The 20,463-nt window shown below is 36.6% G+C and overlaps 1 protein-coding gene across 2 annotated transcripts in view; it reads right to left on the bottom strand.

The window, feature by feature from the left end:
* Positions 1-6,127: 6,127 nt before the first annotated feature.
* Positions 6,128-20,463, bottom strand: part of LOC101742848 (SCY1-like protein 2) — a 103,703-nt gene continuing 89,367 nt past the window's right edge. The window contains exons 8-18 of one of the 2 annotated variants that reach the window (XM_038013757.2): positions 19,683-19,813; positions 19,173-19,296; positions 17,710-17,855; positions 16,275-16,428; positions 15,563-15,812; positions 15,202-15,338; positions 14,860-15,118; positions 13,945-14,204; positions 13,129-13,197; positions 11,290-11,454; positions 6,128-8,578 (exon numbers count right to left, since the gene is read on the bottom strand). In XM_038013757.2, coding sequence (XP_037869685.1) covers positions 8,552-8,578; positions 11,290-11,454; positions 13,129-13,197; positions 13,945-14,204; positions 14,860-15,118; positions 15,202-15,338; positions 15,563-15,812; positions 16,275-16,428; positions 17,710-17,855; positions 19,173-19,296; positions 19,683-19,813 — 1,722 coding nt within the window. In that variant the 3' untranslated portion in view covers positions 6,128-8,551. Of the gene's footprint in view, positions 8,579-11,289; positions 11,455-12,488; positions 13,198-13,944; positions 14,205-14,859; positions 15,119-15,201; positions 15,339-15,562; positions 15,813-16,274; positions 16,429-17,709; positions 17,856-19,172; positions 19,297-19,682; positions 19,814-20,463 lie in introns of those variants that run through there. The other variant, XR_005245172.2, reaches the window with a different exon arrangement.

Here is a 20,463-nt window from a genome sequence, read left to right as displayed (position 1 = left end):
CACCAGCTCAGGTGCTACCATAAATTTAATGCAAGGGGTAGCACTATTAGAAAACGATAGTGACGACGGCGACACATAATTTTTAATAACAAGTATATTTTTTGAAATAAAGTTCTTAACTTTTAATTGTATTTTATTTATAACACCTAATACACTTCACGAATTCTTCTCTTTTCTTTAACTTTCTTTTAAACACACATGCTTAAAAATAAATTATTGCAAATAAAAAATTAAATTAAATCATATACGGGCAATAAAAGTGACCATTTTTTTGTTGCAATTTGTACTATGCGCGACCTTATCCCCACTACGCCAAAATCTTGCCAACTTACGTACCGCTTACGTAGTTATGGGTAAAACATCCCCTCCGAGTGTACCTTTTGCTATAACATCGCATCTGGAGAATTTAGTTTTAATCCACAATGTAACTGTAATATATAAAGAAAAAATAACTTAAGAAACGTTATTTCCTCCCGGACAAAAAATTATAAGAGGATTGTTAACATACTCTAGTAAATAATGAAAGAAATCAGCTAGCTGTAAGTCAAGGGAAAAGTCGTCAGCTGATAAGATTCAGTAGGTGATAGATGCTGCTGCGTTACACCTTTCAAGGTACCAGCTGACAAACTTTCCACTGAGATACAGTAAGCTAACATTAATTTTCATTCATAGTAGTATATAAACGATCACCAGGAAAATTTTTAGTTGAGAGGAAATCATTGAAAATATAAATTTTTTTTTCATGTTTCAGCAGTCAGCTGACGTATAATCCACCATATTACGATCAGCTGACTTTTTTTTTCTTTCAAAATACTAGGTTAACTATAATCTGACAAATTTTCAAGTGGGAGGAAATGACTGAAAAATCATTTTTTCTTTCCATGCGTAGGAGGCTGCCACTACCCGTCCTACCCACGGAGTCGTAGCTGACGGTCGCGAGTATTCATAGTACAGGTCCCTAATGCATTTTACGAAGTTTCGCTCGAGAAGAAGTAATTGACCGAAATTGTACCTGGCTCCCGGACCACTGGTATTGCGTATACATAGGTTCACTACTCGCATTTTAAAATTAAATAGCCTTTGAGTTATACTGTATTCAACAATTATTTAATATTTTTTTATAATTTATACTTTGTTAATAAAAATGGTTTTATAATTTGAGTCTATTATTTTACAGTCTACTTAATTTTTTCCCTTATAAATTTTATCTCATATATATATATTCTACTATCACTACTACTCTATATACATACTTTATATACATTCAGGTCTCCCTCGGACGTTTTAGGTAGTAATTTATTTATTTTATTTTATTTTAGACAACAAGTCTATGTGTAAATAATATCATTGAAACATATTTAAAATTACCAAAACCAATCAAATAAAAAGATACATTTATTAAAAATAATTATCAGTTGAATACATTTAAAATATTCCATTTAACTGATACTTCGAACCAACCATTATTATAATTATTATTATTTAGTCCGCAAGTGAACCGTGGTAAAATGGTTCAAGTACCGACAGTCATAACGGTCTGCTAATGCTTATATAATATCTAATACCTAATATCTCCATGGCTAGGTTCTCACTGAATAAAAATTAATCATTGAACTATAAGACAACATAGGCTATATACTTTGTTACAGTAACATAAAAAAAACAATAGTATAATAATAGTACCATGGGCGGTATTATAAATAAAAGCGACCACGACCAGACATCCGATTTACAATAGAATTTCTGGAACGAAATGGCAGAAATGGTGAGTGTTTATGATCCATTAAGATTTATTCCATTTTAATAAATAGCTCTATCAAAATACACCAAACATTATATAACTAATAGGCTCTGGTTGTTGGACAATGTTCGTATTGTTTTGGATAATCAATATCCTACGCATTGATTTTTAGAAATGGCAGAAATGATTATGTGGCTAAGCAGCAGGTTTAATAAGCGAATTTTTTCAGTGAGACGAAATTTAAATTTTTTCTATGAAAAAAATTGTAATTTTATATATACTTTAGTCTCTTAACACTTTGAAATACATTTTACATAATCTTAGATGATTACAATCATATCTGTCTAGATATTATGTTAACATTATGTTTAAACGAGGTAGGTAAATTTACCACAACAAAGTCGAAATCACGAGAAAAATTGCTTGATATTTTATATACCAAATGTTTTTAAGATTCTTCTTTGCTAGTCAGAGTGATCGTGATCATCACTTCATGCGTTGGTGAGTAGCTTCACGATACGCCGCCACTCCTTCAAGAATAGTACGAAAAATACGAATGCAATGGTGCAACTTTTTACAAAAAAGTGTATAATCCCTTTCCAACATCCGCTTGATACTAAAGCGTTTGAACTTTCTGACTCGTCGGTTGTGATACCAACGGTAATGGACGAATTTCATATATTAACATACAATGATTATTTTATGATTCATCATCATGGTATTCTATTTATTTTGGTTGGGGTTATTTAGTATATGTATATATGGATTGCTATATTTTGTCTATTGATAATATTGAACCGAAAAATTGTATTAACTCATGTTATTGAATCAAACCTTTTGAAGACGGAAGCAACAAATCAGACCAAACCTATTGAAAAAATTGCCATTCACAGAGCTTTGTATTTATGTAAATTAACAGTGACAACTATTCTTCGCGTAATTCTTGAAATAATGTCTAAGATGTCGTGATATAAAGGGTAAGTCATTCGGTGCACCGGTATCGAGTTATGTTTCTATGTTGCTCTATGCCGTTGTTTAAATCTTTTTTATTTCATTGGTTTTTATTAAAAGTTTCCAGTATTTCCTTTAAAATCCTGATACTGGTCACATTAGCAGCTCCATACTGCGCGTGTTTCGTGACTGACCAATCATGAACGTCTGCTAGATTTAAAACTCCTGTGATAGGCAGACTTGTGTATTAATTTAAAGTCTACTTAAATGGACTAAAAGGAAACTTCTCCTACCACTTGTTTGCTATTAGTTCGACTTGCTATTTCATTCATCTGCATTAATACACATACCTACCTACTGCTGTCATGGCTACTTCACTTTCTCTTTCTCTGCCGTATTTCAATCTTGAGTACTTTTGGTTGGATGAGTAGATTCTCACCACAGTATCGTTGACATTTATGTTTCTGTTAAGAAGCAATAACATGTTCTAGTCTGAAGGCTAGGATGGGCGTCGTTCCAATGCTCTTGAAACTTCGCCCTGATGTCTTAATATGCCCCATGGCATTCATGCCGTAGCGTTTCTTGTGGGTTTTGGTAACAGCACAACAACAAGGGACAACAAATTTATTTATATAGTTTTACTAAGCTGATAGCATTACAACTGTAACGGTCATGCACGCCCCCGATGTGTTGTGTTTGGGCGATCACGCCACGGCCCTATGCACTCGCGATCAAAAAACCGCGACGGAACCGCCTAGCTGCGTCCTGTGCCGTACACAGGGTTACCCCGCGAATTACCGTGGTTGCCCCCGAGCCCCTAAAATAAATCGCCGCGTCGCCCGCCAAAATCGTCTCCGAGCTTCCGGCCCAGACATCAAAGCCACGGCACCCTCTGTACCGAAGGCTAAGCCTGCTTTCTAACCGGCGCCGGTGCCCAGTGTCTCGGCCTGGGCTAAACCGTTGCCGTACACGAACACGGCTACAACTCTCTCCCCCGCGACTAGTCCCACTCTCGCGATACGTCCCTCCCCTGCGACTTGCCCTCCGACCGCGTCTGGCAATCTCGCTTTAGCGATCAACTTCTTTCAGTCGATCAACTTTGAGCGCGTTAACGCTTTGGGTGACGCCATCCGCGCTGCCTCCACTGCACAGTACTTCATCGCCGTTGTGCACGAACACGCCGACGTATACGCGTCGTTAAATACGTACGTCCTCTCCTCACTCCGCCGGTAATCAATGGCGTATATAAGTAGAATAAAGCCCCTATCCGTAATGATAGGATTTTTTAACGCTTACGGTCTCGCAAATCAACGTGATCAGGTTTCTGACTTTTTGCGTGACCATCAAATTGATATCTTTTTAGTGAAGGAGACCCTACTTAAACCCGCGCGCCGTGACCCCAAAATCGCGAACTATAATATGGTCAGGAACGACAGGCTCACTGCTGGTGGTGGTGGTACTGTCATTTACTATAGAAGAGCCCTGCATTGCGTCCCGCTCGACCCTCCCGCACTCGCTAACATCGAAGCATTAGTGTGCCAAATCTCACTGACGGGACACGCGTCGATCGTTATCGCGTCCGTTTATCTTCCACTGAATAAGATCGTCCTAAGCAGTGATATCGAGGCGCTGCTCGGCATGGGGAGCTCTGTCATTCTGGCGGGCGACCTAAATTGTAAACACGTCAGGTGGAACTTACACGCCACAACCCCGAATGGCAGGCGGCTTGAAGCGTTAGTCGATGATCTCGCCTTCGATATCGTCGCTCCGCTAACCCCGACTCACTACTCGCTAAATATAGCGCATCGCCCGGATATACTCGACATAGCGTTATTAAAAAAACCTAACTCTGCGCTTACACTCGATCGAAGTAGTTTCAGAATTAGATTCAGACCACCGTCCCGTCGTTATGAAGCTCGGTCGCGCACCCGATTCCGTTCCCGTCACGAGGACTGTGGTGGATTGGCACACGCTGGGCATCAGCCTGGCTGAATCTAATCCACCATCGCTCCCGTTTAGCCCGGACTCTACCCCGTCTCCTCAGGATACCGCTGAAGCCATAGACATCTTAACGTCACGCATCACCTCGACATTAGATGGGTCATCGAAGCAAGTTGTAGCGGAGGACTTCTGTCACCGCTTCAAATTGTCCGACGATATTAGGGAACTCCTTAGAGCTAAGAACGCCTCGATCCGCGTCTACGATAGCTATCCTACCGAGGATAATCGTATTCGAATGCCGTAAACCCGGTAAACCAAACAATTATCCGACGAGCTACCACCCGATTAGCCTCCTCATGTCTCTAAGCAAACTGTATGAGCGTCTGCTCTACAAACGCCTCAGAGACTTCGTCTCATCCAAGGGCATTCTCATCGATGAACAATTCGGATTCCGTACAAATCACTCATGCGTTCAACAGATGCACCGCCTCACGGAGCACATTCTTGTGCGGCTTAATCGACCAAAACCGTTATACATGGGAGCTCTCTTCTTCGACGTCGCAAAAGCGTTCGACAAAGTCTGGCACAACGGTTTGATCTTCAAACTATTCAACATAGGCGTGCCGGATAGTCTCGTGCTCATCATACGGGACTTCTTGTCGAACCGCTCTTTTCGATATCGAGTCGAGGGAACCCGCTTCTCCCCGCGACCTCTCACAGCTGGAGTCCCGCAACTCCTATTTAGCTTATTCGTCAACGATATTCCCCGGTCGCCGTCGACCCAGTTAGCTTTATTCGCCGACGACACGACTGTTTACTATTCAAGTAGAAACAAGTCCCTAATCGCGAGGCAACTCCAGAGCACAGCCGTAACCTTAGAACAGTGGTTCCAAAAATGGCGCATAGACATCAACCCAGCGAAAAGCACTGCGGTGCTATTTCAAAGGGGAAACTCAAACTTAAATTTAATCTTCCAAGCGAGTCGCGATTTCAATCCGGTAGTAGTTAGGTCTCTCTTGGAGGCGCTCGAGCTGTTAGCAAATCCCGCCCCTTCTGGCTGAGCCCTTGCCCGCCCACTTGTCCTTGTGAAACTGGAAAGGCCTCCGGGCCACCAGTAAACCCTCAATCATAAAAAAGCATTACAACAGATTTACATTAACAAATAGATTTAGAAACACAAGGCCGACTACAGGGTTCAATGAAATATATGTTTAAGTATTATTTTCTTCTTAATTTTTTCACACTTCACTACACTACATTTATGTACTGTGGAATATGTTTTAACGATGCGATTAATTACAAATAGTAATAATGCAATGCTAATACTCCAGTCGCACATGAATTATTTACTTTCTTTCATCGAGAACGACCGAATAATGTTTTAATCTTATTTCGTGATGACTAAAATTATACCCCGAGGGCAAGTTTCATCAATTTAAATTTTCTTCACTAGTAAAGGAGATGTGTTGGAGGTGAATTGAAGAAAAAACACGATTGGATTTTTATTAATTTTTATTTCCTCTACATTAGCCACGTATACATATATAACGACAAAAAGTAACATTTATGTAATTTATCAGAGCAAAGTACATTGATACAGTAAATATTATTTAAAATGTTAAATTCATTTTCTACGGTTTACATTAAAGATTCTTTTAAAACTTCTACATGTATTGATTTCAATAATTGAGGTTTCTAACATTTTTTATAGAACAGTAATATTTCTATGAAAATAATATTTAATTTTTTTAAAGGATTTATATAAGTACATATGTATTGTGAATATTTTTTTCACTATAATTAAATACTGATAACATCGAATATGACGAAGAACTTTTTCTATGTTTACTAAATACTATAAGTTTCAATTAACACAGCTTTTACAACATTAGTCAAAAGAAGTTTTAGTTGATAATATAGAAACCGATAATAATAATAAAATATAAATGAGATTTGAAATTTAAAAACCTTGTTCGATTGCGTGAAAAACAGAAAGAACCAATCGAATATTACTAAAATTATGTAAATAAGTTTTGAACTTCTGAACTGAAACATAATGTTGGAAGTATAGGTATATACGTTTAAAGTGACTAGGTATAAGATATAGGAATTTGACAATATATTTTTTTAACTATAAATAGAAGTTTCATCTTTTGGAATAATAAGGAACTATTCTTTAAATAGATTAAATAGTCACATCGATTAATTTCAAGGACGATGTGATTTTATTCAATACTTTTATTAGGGCACATCCAGATGTATCACATACTTTAAGTGCTGAGCAAACACCACAACCCTTAAGGAATAAAAAAATAGTTTTTAATTTGGATCAAAAACTGCATCTTTTTTTCTGACAATATTACGTGGTCGATCTTAAAGCAGGTCCATTAATAATCATTAATTGTAGGTAAATCGTCTCGGAAAAGTTTATGTAAGTTGCTTACTATCAAAAATAGGGTATTTCCTCCTAATTATTATTCCACTTCCATCGATCAACAGATATTTTTTAATGTGAAGCAAACACGATTATACTACGTTCTACGATAAAATTCTTAATTACTAACAATCATTATAATATGTTTAATATAGAACAATAGGAAATATTTAAAGCGGCAAATTTCATCAGAAAATATTTTTGTCAAGATTTATCAAAGACAAAATAATTTATCTACTTAGTCTATATCCTAAACTGTTTGCATTTGATTTGCTGACCTACCCGCATGTTTTACAAATTACGGCTTCCATTTTTCTTTTCCTTATCTAAATATAGTACGGAATATAGGAGTATAATTAAGTTATTTTTAATATTAAAATATATGTTTTGCTCAAGCTAATGTTTCTTATATGCTATTTCTCACTTTCATCTGACCGGAGTCGACAAAATGATATTGAATTGCGATTTTGAACCGGACCAAGTCTACTATGTCACAATTATAAAAATATACTAATTATTTTCTTGAATGTTAAAATACAAGCTCTCAGCTGGATGTATGTGAAAATATTCATAAAAATATATGTATAATCTGTTTTTTCTTTTCATGTTTTTAATCATCTAGTGACATTAAAATGTTGTACATATTTTTTATGTCATTTATTAGGTAGAATAGGTTGATTTGTTTATAATTGAGATTTGTTCATAATTGTTTATCAACGATGAGAGTTTAATAAAAACGGATGCCCCAATTCAACCAGGTATACCAATTCAAACAAGTATCGGTATAATACGCATATTATGCCATTTCTCTAACTTCTATCGCTATTCTTTTCTTACAGATTCCAATCGAGTTAAAGTCCCTAAGAAAAAGAGTATTTCAATTAACATTTTGATTTTTTTTAACTTTAATTAAAATTGAATAGAAGAATAAAATAACTTTTAACTTTCATTCTCTTTTAACAAAATATACTGTTTTTACTCTGTTTTATGTTTGTTACATATAAAACAAAATCGCAATAGTCACCAATGAAATGCATTTAATTCACGGAACCTGTTAGGTATTGGATAGAGTTTGTTTGAAAGCTAAAATGAAAATAAGCATGACGAATAAAAGCATGTTGTTTAAGAATCATAATACATTATTAGCATTATTTAAATATTTACTTGCCACGGATTTTGTGCTTTGATTCGAAGATAACGCTTTAGTAATAAACGCGATTGAAAAATTCTTAACCACCGCGTCAAGTTTAAGCTATGAGGTTTGGTGGAATTACATTGATATTTAATGTTAGGCCGTCATAATATATAATTTAGAAAAAAATGTACTTGAGTAGTGTAACATATTTGAAGCCGTTTTATTTGAATGATTAAGTGTATGTATGGAGCGCGAGCGGGGGCTCGGATGACGCGCCGCGTTCGTATCCAGTTTCGCCGGAGAGCTCTCGTTTTATATTACGCGACTCTAATCTCAATCAAATTTTTCTTTATGTATGTCCGGTTAACAGGTGTGACTGGAAGCAACCATAATAAAGCTGATTAAAATTAAAGTTTGTGCGAGTACGGAGGTCGCGGTTGGGTGGACACGGAACTTATGGCGCTATCCCCGCCCGCTTCAAACTTAACTGTAATTCAACAACTTAAGTACTATCATGATAGCTCGTAGGCGAAGTAGAGTTTGTACTACGAGTATCACATAGTGTTTGATGTCATTTTTTTATATTGTTTACAAAATTAAGGAAAACTCTTATTATATGATTTCTTAATCTGTTCGAGAAATTTAAAATGAGTCTTGAATTTATGTTATTAGGAGCTTTGGATACTTTTGAATGAATGCCAGGTTTTAACGATGAAAATAAACCAAAATGAAATAAGCTATGCATTACATCAACTACCTATTATTTTGAATGATGCATTAGGAACTACACAAGCAAAAAATACGTAGTAATTTTTTAGTTAGCAATTATTGATATGCATTTAATTAAAAAAAGATATTCATTTAAATAAAAATTAAATTGCAAAAGTATGCGCCTAAATTTTGGCACGTAAACATCCCATTCTATGGGCAACGATTCTGAAACGTATTGGTATATAATAATATTATATATCATAACTAGTAAATTCAACAACAAAAATATATTTTTTATATTAGTCTCTTACAAATTTAACAATACCATATCACAGCACCTGTATACATAAAGATTTGCTGTATACAACATGTTTGTAACATTCATCCAACTGGACATATTACCATAGTTCACGGTAATTACATGATATGTCCACATTATACCGATTAAAGCTTCTCCGCTTCTCACAAAGTATCGATTACCCTTAGCAAATGTAAACAGTTTATTATTAAAGTAATCTGTTCCTAATATTACTAAGCGATTACTAAGTATTAAGAGACTTAGAAAAAATACAATACTGCCCAAGACAGGAAACACAAAAGGACTTCGAAGAAGGATATAGTATTCTGTCAAGAAAGTACCGGGAAAAGATCAACAATACACAAAATGTTATTTATTCATCCAAATTTATTTTATTACCTTCAAAGTATACTCTTTCAGAAACGCTACACTTATGCCGACCAATAATCCAGGGATCAAAACATTTTGAACGCTTTTTCGGAATTGAGTTCAGTTTTCGAAGCCAATTCTGCTTTATGTCTTCTACCGAATCAAAAAACGGGTGTCACAAAGTGATAATTTGCGTATAGACAAAAGAAAGAAGCCGGTGGGAGCTATTTCTGGTGAATAAGGTGGTTTTTCAATGATATTTGTTGAGTTTTTGTTCAAAAATTCGTTCACAAAGATGTCTTTAAGCGAAGGCGCATTATCGTAATGCAAAATCCAGCAGTTTATTTTCACAAATTTGGCATTTTTTGTTGAGTCTTTCTTAAACGCCGCATAACGCTCAAATGATGTTCTTTATTTAATGTTAAACCTTTCGGCAATAATTCCGACTGAGCAATTTTTTGTCTATCTTTTGCTTGTAGCCTGGAGGGGTCATGCTAGCTTCACTGAATGTGTAGACGAACGGGATTCCAGAGATCAGCCTGGAAGACATCTGCCCTAGCAATAACTGTGGTTCACTGAATCTACCACCAACTCGGAATCACGAACCACTGAGAAAATCTGGCTAGAAACTCAGTAGGCTGTGTCTGTAGGCTAAGTTGCACGAAGAACACTTCGTCGCATTCGACGGGTTTGCCGGGAACTGTGTCCGGTTCTTGGGGAGTCGATAGGAGATCGGGGAATCCAAAATAACGTGGGAGACCGCAACACCGCGATGATAAAAAAAAGTCAAGATAACTTTAACTTTTGATCGTCTTTGGCGTGATTTTGCCGGTTCCAGTTCAGTTGGAAAGCTCTGAAACTTGTTAATTAGTTTGCATGTCAAACTCATAAGCCCACGTATCGCCATTACTAATATTTCGTTTCTTGATATAGTTTCGGAATTGATTCGTTGTAGCATGACCTCAGGGACTCTTATGCGACTGAGTTTTTAACGAAACTTCAGGTCACTTAGGACTAGCCGAACGGCAAAATATTTCATATAAAAGTGATTATTTAAAATGATAGAAATCGACTAGTGAGCGACAAATCGACACAGAAAGTTCGGCGGCTATCCCTCTTAAATTTGAATTTAAGTAACTTTTTCTTTCACATTTGCAATGTTAACTTCAGTTGCAGACGTCGATGGCCTCCCAGAGCGAGGAAAACCTTCTAAAACATCTTGACCGCTTTTATTTAAGCACGTTTTTTTCATAAAGTCCAATACAAAAAAATCGTTCGGAACCAAAAACAAATCATTCATTCCCGATACTTTTTTGACTGAATGTATCATTACAATAACTACCACATGACAATAAAACAGTTTCTAATATACTATGATTAAGATCAATTACAACGTCAAATCATCGCTAACATCAACGGATAGTGCATATTCAATTAAGGTTGGATATATAATAAATTGGAAGGTAAGGTAAACAGGGTCTAGGAGATTTTCATTTTCCACGTACGCGTCCCTCAGCCCAACGTCTCTCCTGATGCTCTGAGAGCTCTTAACGCGGGAGCGGGACAGTGAGTGTGTTGCATTTTTTGACGGTGGCTTGTATAGCGTTCAAGCTTGCAATCTTGGCGTTCTGGACAGTTTGTGCCCAGTTCATTGTGCGGACAACGCGCGGGGGCGTAGTGATAGGAGTGCCAAGGTGCAGGTGCCTTACCATGCCACTGCTAATCTGTTGTAAAATGCCTTGAGAGCCTCGGGAGCTTTGGGGGGAGCCTTGAGGTCCAGCTGCAGCGCCCGATTGACGACGCGACTTGATTGAATTCATCGATGAAGCCAAGAGAAACGGCACACTTGATGATGTGTTTGGTACCGATCCGCCCTATAATACACGATTAATAATACAATTTTAGATAACCTTATTAATGAAATGTTTGCGATTACATATGTAAATCATGGTATTTTCGGACTCATTTTTCTATCATGAGCTGATAGTTATCAATTATGTAAGAATTTATTAGAAATTCAGTAATCTTTGAACTGGTTATATTATTTATATTCTCTTTTAATAGAAAAATCTGCCGTAATGAGTAATGTAATGTATTACAATAAGTTCATTTTGTAGTAGTAGTGATATGATTTTGTTTTCTTGTTTTAAAATAAAAACGATTACCCCGTAATTCGTTTTCACAAAAAACATGACAACCTAAATCATCGTATATAAACCAATTTAGTAAAAGGTTTATGTAAGTGTTGATTTTTTTTACAAAATAAATCTAAAATTGAGACAAAAAGCAAAATAAAATTGAGAGCTATCAAGTTTTAAATTTAAATTAGATTTGCTGCATGCTTACTGTCGACTACATACGATAAAACACATCATTATAAAAGAAAATAGCCGGTGCTGTTGTATAACATACTACACTAACTATGTTGAAATCTTCGACCATGTTTTGATCACATGTATTAACTGCAATAACAAGATTTTTTGGAGTACTAAAAGAATACCTAATTACTTAGTCTAAGCACATATATTTTCTATGCGCGGTATTTTTTTTTTTAAACTAATCTATTTATTATCAAGCACACGGTCACACGGATCATATAGTCGTAAATGGCAGGCATGCTATAATTTATACTAAGCGACTTCTATAGCAATTTTCCCATAAAAGCAACATAAAGCCTTTTTTATTATTTAATGTTTTAGTTATAAAAGAAGTTATCTAACTGAAGTGATAGTTTTTGAAAAGAAATACTTACGGCCATGCTCCATGCAATCTGTTTAGAAGAAAAACAGTACAACAGTAAATGACAGCGACAGTATTAGAATTATAACAGAGCCCTCTACAAGGTATTAAACGAATGAAATCTACTGACAGTACTCAAGCACACACATATACATCAAATTATATTTACCTAAACATCAATCCTGTCGAGCTGATTTTCATTGTTATTTACTTCGTACCTATTCTTTAAGTCTTCGTTGAAACTATTGGCCAATTATGGTCTGGAAAGTCGACCTGTCTCATCGTTGGTTAAATTTTGAAAAAAAAAACTGTAGTTTTGTTCGGGAACAAAACAAAAAACCAATGCGTCTGTAAATCGTAGAGGTGTTCGCGCCAACCGTAGACGAACGGAGGGAGCCCTCAGCGTTATGCAGATGCGTTCAACTCGACGCGGTCGTAACTTCGTTTACAAATAAACACAGCAGGCAACGAACATGCATCGGTTCATTGTATTACGAAAGTCTGTTGCTTGCCACGCATACTTCGTTACACAGTGACGTAAGAGATAGCTTTGATTACAGAATGCGATGGAATATGCGGGTACAGAAAATTCATAGTGTAGTTACGACCAGGTTCGTGCAATATAGACAGACGTATGTACATATAATGATGATGGAAATGGTGCAATATCTTTCCCGGTCGGCTTGGGAAAAAGACAACCGAATAAGAGAACAGATGACATTATATTAAGCCGGTTATAGATGAGCACTGAACATAGGGATTTGCGGGAGCACGCAGCCTGGCAGATCTGCTGGGTGAACTTCACTTACAGCACAATGCGAAGTTGATGGCACGGACAGGCTCGAGCCTGAGCCGCCGCGGCCCCTGTACTGGTGGGCCTGTGAAAACAACTCCTATGAGCGGAGGCGCAAGCTTACTGCTTTTATTAACCTACTAGTTGTACCCGTCCGCTTCGCTGGACATTTAAAATTAACATTATTATTCCTCAACCCCATAAAGATTCTCATCATTAACGCCCCCGCAACTAGTGTAGAGAGTTCAACACTCATATAAATATTAGCCTATCCATTAAGTACATGTATTTTCAACATCCATGTTTCAAGTCAATCGGATGCATGGTTCAGTAGTTATAACGGAACATCGGTAAAAACCGCTGTAGATTTATATATTAGTATAGACTAGTAAAACAGTAACTATATATAAGATTCTATACACATATGTATGAAAAGATCCATTTTTTCAAAATACCTTCTAATGGAGTTCAAATGGAGATTACGAGCAAACATCTCATAGTTATATCGATTTTTTTGATAAATAACTATCTTTAATCTCTATATATAAAAATGAATTGCTGTTCGTTAGTCTCGCTAAAACTCGAGAACGGCTGAACCGATTTGACTATTTTGGTCTTGAATTATTTGTGGAAGTCCAGAGAAGGTTTAAAAGGTAGAAAAATATGAAAATGCTCGAAATTAAATAAAAATAACAATTTTGTTTTTCCTTTGATGTGTCCCCCGTCGGTCTTTTATTTATCGATTGAGGCACTACGAAGTCTGCCGGGTCAGCTAGTGTATAATATAGTTAGTTTTATTACAGGTATATAATAGTAGACGCATTTGACTTACTGTAGGCGGAGATAGATTGACGGTAGATCCACGACGTTCCTGGGGCCCTATGCTCGAGTGGCGGCGTGTAGGGAGCCCCGCCGTGCCTCCCGGAGTGCCACCAGGAGACGAAGCACAAGATGGGGCGATGCGGATTTTTGGCGTCATCAAAGTGTTGTCGGATAAACGACGATTGGGGAAAGCATTCGCCACCCGAAGGAAGTTACTATTCTCATTGTTACTGTTCGAAGTGTTCGATCCGAAAATCCATTGTCCGAGCCCTATAGTTCAATAAATTACTTAATAACTTAAAATAGTTTCAACATAAATTAAACACACACACACACACACACACACACACTTATTACCTAATACTTCCTTATAATTACAATCTTAAATGATAACACCTAATGATCTCTCAACACTAGTCCGCAGCATCTGTTCACGACTTAACCCAACCAACCTAGGAGCGGTAGGCAGCGGCTTGGCTCTGCCCTTGGCATTGCTGAAGTCCATGGGCGACGGTAACCACTCACCATCAGGTGGGCCGTATGCTCGTCTGCCTACCAAGGCAATAAAAAAAAAAACCTAATCTATCTTAAGAAGGAGGAAGCCTGGAGATCAGTAATACAGGTCTTTGAACCTAGTACAGACTTCAGCTCTTTCAAAGGCTTACAAAATTAATTATAAGGTTAATTTCCATTTGTATTTGTACTATACCTTTAAGAGAGAAACAAATAAAATAAATCAAATAAATAAATTGTTCACAAATAAAAAAGACAAATAATTTAATATTAATAAAACGAGAGCTTAATTTGAAAGTGAGTTTTCTTCCACCAGACCACCAGAGAAACACATTGAATGCACAAATTGTACATTTCTTTTATTTATAACAGTATGAATTAGATTGTAGGTAATAGAAAAGTTTAATCTTACTCTTAAGACCGCTGATGCTCCCGGTTTGATTGCTAGTAGACGGCCCGGATGCTGAGTTCTTGCGGGCCATGTCTTCAGCGCTTGATGTCTTGCGCTGTTCCACACGCAGATTGGGTATGTTAAATGGCGGCGCCGTCACGTTGTCGGTACTCATTTGATGACGTAATGAACGATAGCGATCCGTCGCCGGGTTCGCAGCCTCCGTCCTCAACTTGAACCGTTGAGATTTATCGATAGCATCGACTATTTCGTGAAGAAGCTAAAAAGTTTTTATTTATAATAGTTTCTTAAGTGTTTATTTGGTCAATTAATATTTAAACTATATAATTAGATCATAAATACCTCAATAAGGTTCGCAAACTGATCAACAGTTAAAGCCGTGTTGACCATCTGTGGAGCTAATGTTGGTATCATCTTCAGGGCCATAACGTTAGCAGTCAGTGCAAACTTCTTTTCTGCGAGCATGATTCTATAGAGCTCTGTAAAATGAATAAGGTGAATTGTCAATGATTTTAAAACGCAATAAAATAACGGATTGTGGCCTCGCAAAAGATTCAACATTCGCGTGTGCGCGATTATTACACGAATTCGCGAGCTTCGCCGGGCCTTGCATGCATTCAGAAGTTCCGATGGCATTTTGTAATGGAATTAAAACGTGGATATGCCCTTTCGAAACCACCGGGGACAACGCACGACTACTTACTGACAACCCGATGAATGATTTCCGGATCGCCGAGTTTCAAGGTGAGCAGTGTCGGTATGATGTGCTCAAGAAGATGGGTGCGTTCGAGTCTAGGTAAGAGCCTCTCGAAATACGCTAATACCAAAAAGACCACTTTGTGGTCTGTCTGATTATTTTCGAATATGATCCTGACTTTAGGAAGAATGGTCACGCACAGAGTTCTCTCATCAATAAATTCAGTAACGTTCTGTGCAGCAGTCAGTGATGCCAACTGAAACGAAAACACGACAATAGAACCTTTAATAGTAAATGAAATATTATCTATTTCTATATTTTTTTTATTGCTTATATGGGTGGACGAGCTCTCAGCCCTCCTGGTGTTAAGTGGTTACCGGAGCCCATAGACATCTACGTAAATAAGCCATCCGCCTTGAGATATAAATTCTAAGGGTCTCAGTATAGTTACAACGGCTGCCCCACCCTTCAAACCGAAACGCATTACTGTTTTACGGCAGAAATAGGCAGGGTGGTGGTACCTATCCGCGCGGACTCACAAGACGTCCTACCGCCAGTAAAATCTATGTAACCGTTCAATGATGTTAGCGTTTGTAATCATTAAGTATGTATTATCGACAAAGATGGCCGCATAGGACTAAAGTCGTTGTTGGTCAATACATGAATAGTATCGGAGGTATATAAAATTTTATTTTTATGAATAAAGTTATTAACAAACCTGTATTTGTTGGATCTTGCTGTCGAGGCTCATATACAATATTGGCAACACTTCATTCTCGGAATCTTTAGTTTGGCATTTCCTTAAAATAATATGCAAATTCTCCAAGTATATAGCTGTTGCATGAATGCTTTTGGACGATGTCAGTAGTGCCCTGCAAGTTAATTTATAGTAAGATTATTTAAGATAAAAAAAAAAAAGTAATTACAAATAAATTCTATAGTAAAATGATTTATATTTAATGACTTCTAAAAGAGTCCTTCGCTGATAGTAAGTCGTCTGAAGACCATTTATTAACAGGTGGTCTAACTTTTGTGCGATTAGTAGGTTTGGTTTCGACTACTGCCACCGATTTCACAGATGACGATGAGTTAAGAAAAAATCGGGTCTCATATATAATCAGTTTGTTATCCGCGGGTCTGTCTGTCCTTGACGTCTTATGTTGTAGTCGACGTCTTTACGGCTAAATACATATTATGTATATCAACTTGAAAAATTATTACCTACTAAATACTAAGGTCACTTTTACTGGTGGTAGGACCTCTTGTGAGTCCGCGCGAGTGGGTACCACCACCCTGCCTATTTCTGCCGTGAAGCAGTAATGCGTTTCGGTTTGAAGGGTGGGGCAGCTGTTGTAATTATACTTGAGACCTTAAAACTTGTATCTCAAGGTGGATGGCGCATTTACGTTGTGGATGTCTATGGGCTCCAGTAACCACTTAACACCAGGTGGGCTGTGAGCTCGTCCACCGATCTAAGCAATAAAAAAAAAGGTCAAAAAAAAGGATGTCATATTTCGTCACTCATAAATACCTTTAAGGCACTTCCCGTTCACCTAGAATCATGTAATTCTGCAAGAGGCAAGGCCTTTTGGACTTATGAAATATAAACACGTGTAAAAGAAAAAAATGCTTTCTCTCTGAAACGTTTTCAGGTAAAACGTTGTCCGTTAAATAGGAAATATGTGTGTAAAAATATATTTTTGTTGTGCTTCTTTGATTCTTAATATCACTAAACAGTAATATAATAATAAGCCGTCCATTTTTATTGAACAGCTTTTCGGAAAGAAAATTACCATGCCTCTTTGTGGGAATGTGAAAATTGACGTGTCGTGAATTGTTTTATTTTTCAAATGTAGTATTCTATTTTTCGATGCTTCTGTTTATGTGTTTAATACTAAACGGTTAATTCGTCTAACATTAAAAAAATGCACAATTGTAGAAAATATCGCACTAGGTTGTATAACATAACTACTCTTCTAAACAGATTGTTTATAAGTACGTGAGACAAATCCATGCACAAACACGCAAGCAGAATACATGAACACTATCAGTACTGGAATATTGCATTGTTTACGTATTATTAAGTATTAAAGAGACTTAAATGCCATCTAGAGCCTTAAACAGCAGATCTTCGGTTTTCTCTTATTTCTCACCTCAGTGTGGGCAGAACATATCTATTAAATTCGTCCTGTGTAGCGTCATTTGTCAACCAAAAGATCGGGTGCAGAACAGATGCCAGTATTTCCGTGGTACGAGTCTCGGCCTGCAGTGAGGGCCACACAAGCTGCCATCGCAGTTTCTGAAAAAATATTCAACTTAATTTTCCTATAATATTTTTTTGTCTATACTAATATTATAAAGAGGAGATATTTGTTTGTTTGTTTGTATTGAATAGACTCCGAAACTACTGAACTGCTTTGAACAAATATTTCACTGTTTGGAAGCTACACTATTACCGAGTGACATAGGCTATAATCTTTTTCGAAAAAACTTAAGGATCCTTACTAAAATTCCAATAATGTAATCCAAGGTGTAAAAAAATTACCTAAAATATTCTTTACATCGCGTGCCCTGCGAAAAATATTGATGATAGAACAAAGTAATGTACTACGACTTTGTAGAACACATTATTATTTACAAAAAGTGTCGCGACAGCATATGTCTAACTATTATAGTTATGCCGCAATAAGTGTTCTTTTATTTTAAAAAATAAAAAAAGCCTCTAATATCGTTGAAATTTTTGTTAAAGACCCGAGCGGAGCCGGAGCGAGCCTCTAGTATCAAATAAAAATGAATTGTCTCCCTGTTTTATTATGCATACTACATTTTTTACAGTATATTGTAATTCTTGACACCGGAAATATGAGCTAGAACCCACTTCATCTTCGAGCCTCGACCTCATGAATCTAATAAATGGGGTAAGACATTATCCTTTTCTCCATAAACATTTCATAAGATTTTCTTTCTTTTTTTTTTAGAAGCTGATGACGGGCTTCGTTATTGCTATAAAGAAAATTAAAGATAGTTATTTGTTCAAAAGCCTTAAAAAGGAGGAGAGGTTTTCAATTTAATTTAATTTTGATGATTTTTTATTTGACAGCTCGTTCTTTAAGTTGGTCCCATTTAATATCTTTAAATTAATATTCATAGTTTATATTTTAGCAATACTGCTTGGTAGGTAACATAGAAGTTTGATAGAATGAACAGCTTCACGATTAAATCGAACTTCAGTCGCAGGTTAAAATGATTCTCATTAAGATACATGATTTGGAAATGCATTGCTATGGGTTCTTTAGTTTCCGTAAGATTTTTTTATTAAAAAAAAAACTAAAGGTAACGTGTAAGAGTATTTTTTCAGCAATCCCAGAAAAAAGATTTTGTAATACGATAAATGTGCCCAGATCATAATGTTGGTGCCACTTTCATCTTATATTAATAGGACAGCGAATTTTTGAAACAAATTTTTTTGAGGAGTATTATGATGTTTTTGAACTGATTTCAAGTAAAAATCAACAAAAGAATACAGTTTGTCGCAGAGTGAAATAATTTTCAATTCAAATTTTCGTTTTGAGAATGGCTGCAGTAATTTTAACATATTCGGCATAAAAAAACGGACCTTCGGAATATAAGGTAGGGCTTCCATTAATTGAGTCCGATAGAAAGCAGTTTTGACTGCAGGGTCCTTCTCGGTCATGTTGTCCAGAAGCTGCATGGCGCGGATGGGTGGTTCACACTGGCCCCTATATGAATATTTTTTTAAATCAAATGTATATCCACCAGTATCGTTTTAGATAGCGTAATTACCAAGCATATTTAAATTCTTTTATAATATTTACACTAAGCTAACGTATGCAAATAATTCAATACACAACAAAGAGTCTAAGATCGGCCATCGGCATAATGATGAACATATCATTAGGTACTTTAAAACGCAACGGACGAACGTAACTTATTAATTTCGTATAAATAAAGTCTTAAACTAATTTGTTTCGGTTTACTTCGAATAAAACCGGCAATGGTTGTTGTGCTTCACGAATTTTAATTCACGATTTCTGCAAAGCTTAAAAACTACAATTAATATTACAATTTCGAAGCCGGTGGCCCATTTTAGTTATAAAAAACATACTTGAAGTACTTTATCAATGGTAGCAGTTGCGTGCTGGGGCGCGGGTGAGGATCCACTGACAGGAGTCTCTGAACGGCTTCCTGCAGCTGTGCCGGAATTCGAGGGAGCAAGGCATTGACTTGATATTCCAACTAAAAAGAAAATCAGTCATTAATCGCTTCCGATTATTAGAAAAAACCATACTGCAATTTAACAGCAGCATAAAAGGGTAAGTGGTATTTAATTGCAACTTTGGTGTCAGCTCTAGTTGATGATAGTTACGGGCTTCCGTAACTGCTCAAGTCGATTGTGTAACAGCCTTGAATTAAACTTAAAACTAATAAATCTTAAATATAAAATCCTGTTACATTTCCTTAAAACTATCTTAGTAATGTACTTTAGTATTCAAACTTTTATTTAGGACTAGCGACCCGTCCTCGCTTCGCTGCGGAAACTTTAAATTTTATTATCGATAGCTGAGTCCCGCGATGTTACCCGCGGTTATTTTCGTACCGCGGGTGAAGCCGCGGGGCGAAGCTAGTCTAAAAAAAGTAGCCTAAGTTACTCCTTATATCATCAAAGTCCCGTCAAAATCGGTCCAGCCGTTCCAGAGATTAGCCGGAACAAACAGACAGACAGACAGACAAAAATTGTAAAAAAAATTATTTTGGTGTATGTACCGTATATATATTCATATGCATGTAGTAAAAAGAGGCAATTTCAATATTACAAACAGACACTCCAATTTTATTTATATGTATAGATATATTTGGCTGCAATTCATAAGTCATCCGGTTTTGGT

This window comes from Bombyx mori, chromosome 1, assembly GCF_030269925.1.
Source record: "Bombyx mori chromosome 1, ASM3026992v2".
NCBI classification, from domain to species: Eukaryota; Metazoa; Arthropoda; class Insecta; order Lepidoptera; family Bombycidae; genus Bombyx; species Bombyx mori.
This window is presented reverse-complemented; position numbering and strand designations above follow the sequence as displayed.